Here is a 6,148-nt window from a genome sequence, read left to right as displayed (position 1 = left end):
ACCCTAGGGTTTCGTCTGGCGTCATATGGACCGTTGGATCAATGCTAGATCCAACGGTGGAGAAGCAAAGCGGCGGCAGCTGAGATATAAACCCTAAATGGGTTTTAGGGTTTTTTGTTTTGTTTGGGCCAGTCTGTTGGGCCTCGATTTGGGTTTTGTAATATTAATAAATAATATATATTAATAATAATAATAATTATAATTATAATAATAATAATAAATTTTAAAATAGAATAAAAAAAATTGATGTATACAGGTGGATTCTATGATTCCTGCAACAACATCAAGTTCACTTTCCTTACAGCTTATTTCATTACCTTGTTGAGCTGGTCAGTCACGAATATCATCAAAAATATGCAGATATCGGCGAGCTCGAGCATATAAAAGATGTTATCAAATGTGGCAGTGATTACTTGCTCAAGGTCTTTGCCCCTCCAGGTGCAAAATCTAACTCCACGGTGTTCTATTCACAGGCAAGCATTTGCATAAATTATTTGCCTCAAAGTACCATCGGTGACAATACTGACATTTGAGACTGTTCTCTGATGTGTTTTTAGGTCGGAAGTGCAGGTAATGACACGAAAAATCTAATCCCCAACGACATAAATTGCTGGAAAAGGCCGGAAGACATGAGCTATGAGAGGCCTGTCTCAGTTTGTAACGAGACAGCTTCTGATTTAGCAGGGGAAATCATTGCAGCACTTTCAGCAGCTTCAATAGTATTCAAACAAGATAATGGATATTCACTAGGATTAGTTAAAACAGCAGAGAAGATATATGAGGTTGCCGAGAAAGCAGACAGGAATTTAATAGGCGTAACTTAAACGACCATTGATGCTTGTGGAGAGGAAGCGAGAAAGTTTTACGACTCGTCCGGGTACAAAGATGAGTTGGTTTGGGGAGGAACTTGGTTGTTCTTTGCTACTGGGAACCACACTTATCTTGACTATGCCACTGCAAACTTTGCTGCAGCAGCTGATAATGAAACAATGGAGGACAAAGGGATTTTCAATTGGAATAATAAGATCACTGCCAATGCGGTAATTTGAGTAGATATGTTTCATGTGGTTTTTGTATTTGGTGCATACATTACAAGGACTCAGACTTATTTTCTCCTTCCATCTGATTTTGTAGGTTTTGTTTACAAGGCTTCGTTTCTTTCTTGATATTTGATTTCCATATGAGAAGGCATTAGGATTAGCCTCCAACACGACTGAACAGCTTATGTGTTCTTATCTTTCAGACAAATACTTCAATACTACGCCTGGTATGTTCATCCGGTCTCATTCCTGCAATTAGCCACAAAACATTGATGTATACTTTGTAGAGGCATTTCATCTAGGGCGGTAAGCTTACCTAGTCGAACTCGAGTATTGTTAAGGTTCACTTGATTTGAAAACTCACGAGCTTAAAATTATCAAGCTCGACTCAAAATAAATAAAAAATTGAAACTCAACTCAACTCGAAAACTCGTGAACTTAAAATCTTCAAGCTTGACTCGAAATCAAAAGTTGAAGCTCGAGCTCGAAAAAATATGAACTCGAAACATTCTCAAACTTAATTCGATTGAAACTATAACGTGAGCTACTCAAACATATAAGCCTTACATTGTAATTTTTTTAAAATATATAAATGTTAAAATTATTAATAATTTAATTTTTTAAAAAATAAAATCTGAATATATTATTTTTTTCAAGTTACTCACGAGATTTACAAGTCGGGTATCAAATAACTTACTTCGACTCATTAAGAATTCAAATTGAGTTCAATATTGAGTCAAGCCCATTTAATTCGAGTATTGACCAAATTTTCACTAAGTCGAACTCAAGTAACTCTCAATCTATCTCTTCTCATTTACAACCTTAATCTAATCATCAATAGTCTTATATGGTTTAATGGTAGGTGGATTGATCCTCTCAAGGCCTGATAATGGTGGAGCACTCCAGTATGCAGGCACGGCATATTTCTTGGGTAAATTATTCAACGATTATCTTACACTTATTCACAGATCCGGTTGGAATTGCAGCGATGGTGGGTTTTCTTTGGAAATGTTACAAAGCTTCTCCACTTCTCAGGCAAGCCTATATCTGTCAACAAGTATGCAAGTACTAATCATGCAATAATGCATCTAAAACAGCAGTCTTTATTGTTTCCTCACTTATACAGATTAATTACATTCTAGGATATAATCCGAGGAAGATGAGCTACATGGTTGGCTTCGGAGATCACTATCCAACAAGAGTTCACCACTGGAGTGCGTCGATTCCTTTGGATGGTCAATATCACTCGTGTACCAAAGGTGGCAGATGGCTGAACTCGCAAGATCCAAACACGAAAACAATTTTGGGACCAATGGTAGCTGGACCAGATCGGTTTGATGATTTCTCCGATGAAAGGGACAAACCATGGTTCACTGAACCAAGCATAGCAAGCAATGCTGGTTTGGTTGCAGCACTCATTGCACATCATGACCCTCCTCAACCATCTTCAGCTTCTAATAGCCCTAATCTAGGCCTGGACTTGATGGGGGTCTTTGAAAAAGTTAACAATCTAGCTAGCCCTAATCCACTTTTGTTTACCAAAATTTACATGGCATGAAAGGGATCAAGGACAAAGCAAACAGCATAATGTTTGAAACTCCTAATATTTGCTACATTTTCAAATTTTAGATGACGGACCTTCAAATGTCCCAAAAAGACATAATGAACATGCACATAAAGAAACATCACAAGTCCAACCAAAGACCATTAGAAATGTCAACTAGAAAAACAGAACAGATAAGCATTTACATATGCAAATAAACATGGAGAAAAAACAAACTCACTTCACCCCAAATAGAAGCTGCAAGATGAGCCCTGATGCAGATCATATGAGAATTCAAATCATCATCACTGCAAATTTGCAACTGAAAATTTAGAAAAAAAAGAAAAAAAGATGTGCATTAGTTCACTATTCGAAAGGCTTAAACATCAACTTTTGCCAAAAGAAAATGGCAAATGGTTAAGTCCATGCAAGATCTCTAGCATAATAGGGGCAAAATCAATTGGGTTATGTTTCTACCAAGTTCTTTCCGTTGTCTCCCATGGAGCATATTCCGAGAAGCTCCTGGTTACACTGACATGAGGGAATAGCAATTCAGTCTAAACAAATAATACCGGTCAAGGCAAAGGGATCGAGCTCCCAATATCCTCTCCAGCAACTATCGTCTCTTGCGTGCTGGAAAGCTGGAATCAGATGAGAAAATCTAGACAATTCAGTCTCCGGAATCTCAATAACACCAGCTGTAGATCTTTGACTTCTTGGAGCCCTATAAAGTGATTTAGGACTGTTTACACATGAGAGAACCATAACTTTTTTGTTCTTTTCATTATCTTCCAACACTTCCACAATGTCGCATTCACCTTTGCCCAAGTTTGAATCTGAAGAGTTCCAGCTCTTGTATAATGCCCAAACCTCCCCCGTTCTAGGGAAAATTTTGAATCTGTTTTTTCCTATGTGCTCAACTCGTACTTGATGCGAGACTTCATTACAGGAGACAAGTTTGGTTTGACCACTTTTAACTTTAAATATCCCACAACAAATAGGAAATTTCAAGTCTTTGGGTCTTGAGCACACCTCCAGCAGAGCCACATGCAATCTGAAATCAGGAGTAGCTTCGATCTTCTTAACTTGGGCGTACTCCTTTGGCATTCCATCCCCGCAATACAATGCCCATATCTGATCAACAGCAAATTTATCCTCGCATTTCTCCCTCTTAAAATCGTAACACTCTAAATTTGAAGCTTTACTTGCAGGAGACATTGTTGTCGAGACACTCGAGGTTTTAGTAACATCAACTGTACCACTAACCCTCTCATGTAAATGCATGTTACCAACAGGCGGATTCAAGGAATCTCCTTCTGTATTACCAAAAATGTCATACTTTTCATTTTTGTTGGAAACTGAATTATTCTTGCCATTTTCTCTAGTGTCATTTTGACTTGCATTTGCTTGACTGCTGCTCAAATCTCTCGGTGACCTATGAAGTTTTAGGCAATCTGTGGTGAGATAATTTTTCTCACACTTTTTCTCGTTGTTCGTCTCATCCACAACATCATTTGAAATAGAACTTCCTTTGGGCTGAGTCAAGTTGCAATCTCTTATTAGCTTCGATACTTTCATCCTCATTACTCGGCTTCATATCACCAGAATCAACCAGCTCAAAAAGGTATGTAGGAAGAGAAGCAGGATCCAACTCAAAAGATCCCACAGGTATATCTTCTCTTTCATTGCCAGTCATTCTTAATGAGGGAACTCGATGTGAAAATCTATAAAGCTCAAATGATGAAATCTGAAACGAGATAACTCCACATTCAGTTTGTCTAAAAATACCGACAAACCCTTTCACTTTACCCAAATGAGCAACCCCAATGCCAACTTCCTTATCAAAATCAGTGAGAACCTCCACAAAATCAAACTGGTACGGTGGCTTATGCTTTTCTGGTTCTGAAGCCCATTTAACATCCCAATCTTTGAAGAGAGCCCAAATTTCCCCTTTCCGAGAATAGACAAAAAAGCATTTACTGGAAAGTTTTATGAGGTCAATCCGATGGGAGAACATCAGACGATCTACACATGCCTCTGATGACCCATTGCGGTACTTGCCACAAGAAACAGGCAGATCCAGATCGACCCAGTTCTGCTGTTTTTCCTCGTCCGGGTCAGGCTCTAGCCAAGTAATTTGTAGCTTGAAACCTGGACGGTACACCTTCTTCACCCGTGCATAAAATCTTGGCATGCCATCCAATGTGTCATATATAGCCCAGACTTGATTAACAGCAAAAATGTTCTCTGACCTGTACTTCTCAAAATCAGTGAACTCAGGATCAGGGTATTCAAGTTCCTGAGGAGATGGATTCACATCTCTACTTGACTCTAAACCACTATCAAACTGGTGTACTTTATTTTTATCAAGTATAACAGTTTCCTCTTCCTTCCCTTTAGAGTCCCCAGTTTTCCTTTTCTTTTTCATGACATCATCTTCAGGTTTGACTTCTTTCTTATATACATCTGCAGCAGTTGTAAAGCCACCGGAATTATCCTTTTTCTTACCTCATCATCCACCTTTCCCTCATTGGCATTGGGTGGTGTCGTTTTCTTAGAATTTTTATATGGGCTTGCAAAATCATCATCATCATCATCTGCCAATTTTTCCTCATAAGAAATGGGTTGTTTTTGCCTTGAAGATCTCCTAAAAGGATGACCTCCATTCAAGTTTGAATTTGCCCTATTTATTATTACCGCAATCTTCCTTACGTGTCACATTTTCAACTTTGATTCCACTGCCAGTTTCACAACTTACATCAGACTCTTCTACGGACTTCCACCCTCTCTTCTTATTGGCATTTCTTGAAGTTCATGATTCCTTCGGCTTTGAGGCAGTGGGCTTATGCTTTTCAACACCTTTCTTTCTATCTCTCATGTTTGAACTCTCATCTACTTTCTGAGCTGTGAACCCCTCCTTAGACTGGTGCATTTTAACCCCTACTTTCTCTTGTTTCTTAGAACAACCAACCTGAGAGCTTCCTGCCTTTGGAATGGGAGCAGACCCGGCAAATATATGTGGGACGTGGACACCAGAAGGCTTAACACTATTGTAATGCGAAGATGAGTTACATGGGACATCATTGGAGAACTGATTCCAAGAGTATCCCTGAGGACCCAAGTCATGGGCAATGAAGATAGATCCACATGAAAGACAACGTAACATCCTGTTCACAAAATCTTTGTCACACTGGAACTTGAAACCACAAGCATTGCAGAGGGTCCAAAATGTTAGATGCTTTGTGTAGAAATCAGAGTAATTCTCATTAATTTTTTATAATTTTCAATATGACAGATTACATATTTATATACAAAATATCTCTCTAAAATAGAAAACTCTAAGAAAGGAAAAATAATAATCCTAGGATATGATCCCTTAAAATAAGGGATTGTAGAAATCTATTTACAAAATCATTTCTCTATAGAAATGGTAACAAATCATATCTCTATAGGAATGGTAACAAATCATCTCTATAATTCCTACACTCCCCCTCAAGCTGGAGAATATACATTGTATAATCCCAGCTTGAATAGGAATTTATTGAAAACAGGCTTTGGCAAAGCC

At 38.3% G+C, this 6,148-nt stretch overlaps 1 protein-coding gene and 1 pseudogene across 1 annotated transcript; one reads left to right on the top strand and one right to left on the bottom strand.

Moving 5' to 3' along the window:
* The first annotated feature begins 246 nt into the window (after positions 1-246).
* Positions 247-2,598, top strand: LOC120210975 (annotated as a pseudogene).
* Positions 2,599-3,491: 893 nt separating this feature from the next.
* On the bottom strand, positions 3,492-5,011 carry LOC120210974. Its single transcript, XM_039209612.1, has 3 exons — positions 4,110-5,011; positions 3,616-4,018; positions 3,492-3,560 (listed from the first exon to the last, which is right to left on the bottom strand). The coding sequence occupies exons 1-3, from the start codon at positions 5,009-5,011 to the stop codon at positions 3,492-3,494; spliced, it is 1,374 nt and encodes a 457-aa protein (XP_039065543.1).
* Between the last annotated feature and the right edge of the window lie 1,137 nt (positions 5,012-6,148).

This window comes from Hibiscus syriacus, unplaced genomic scaffold (assembly GCF_006381635.1).
Source record: "Hibiscus syriacus cultivar Baekdansim isolate YM2019G1 unplaced genomic scaffold, ASM638163v2 tig00109948_pilon, whole genome shotgun sequence".
Classification (NCBI taxonomy): Eukaryota; Viridiplantae; Streptophyta; class Magnoliopsida; order Malvales; family Malvaceae; genus Hibiscus; species Hibiscus syriacus.
This window is presented reverse-complemented; position numbering and strand designations above follow the sequence as displayed.

Coding starts and splice junctions, on each gene's coding strand:
- LOC120210974 (XM_039209612.1), bottom strand. CDS start 5,011: ATGAAAAAGAAAAGGAAAACTGGGGACTCTAAAGGGAAGGAAGAGGAA. Junction 4,019..4,109: donor CTTGACTCAGCCCAAAGGAA/GTTCTATTTCAA, acceptor AAAACTTCATAG/GTCACCGAGAGATTTGAGCA. Junction 3,561..3,615: donor TGCATGTGGCTCTGCTGGAG/GTGTGCTCAAGA, acceptor GGATATTTAAAG/TTAAAAGTGGTCAAACCAAA.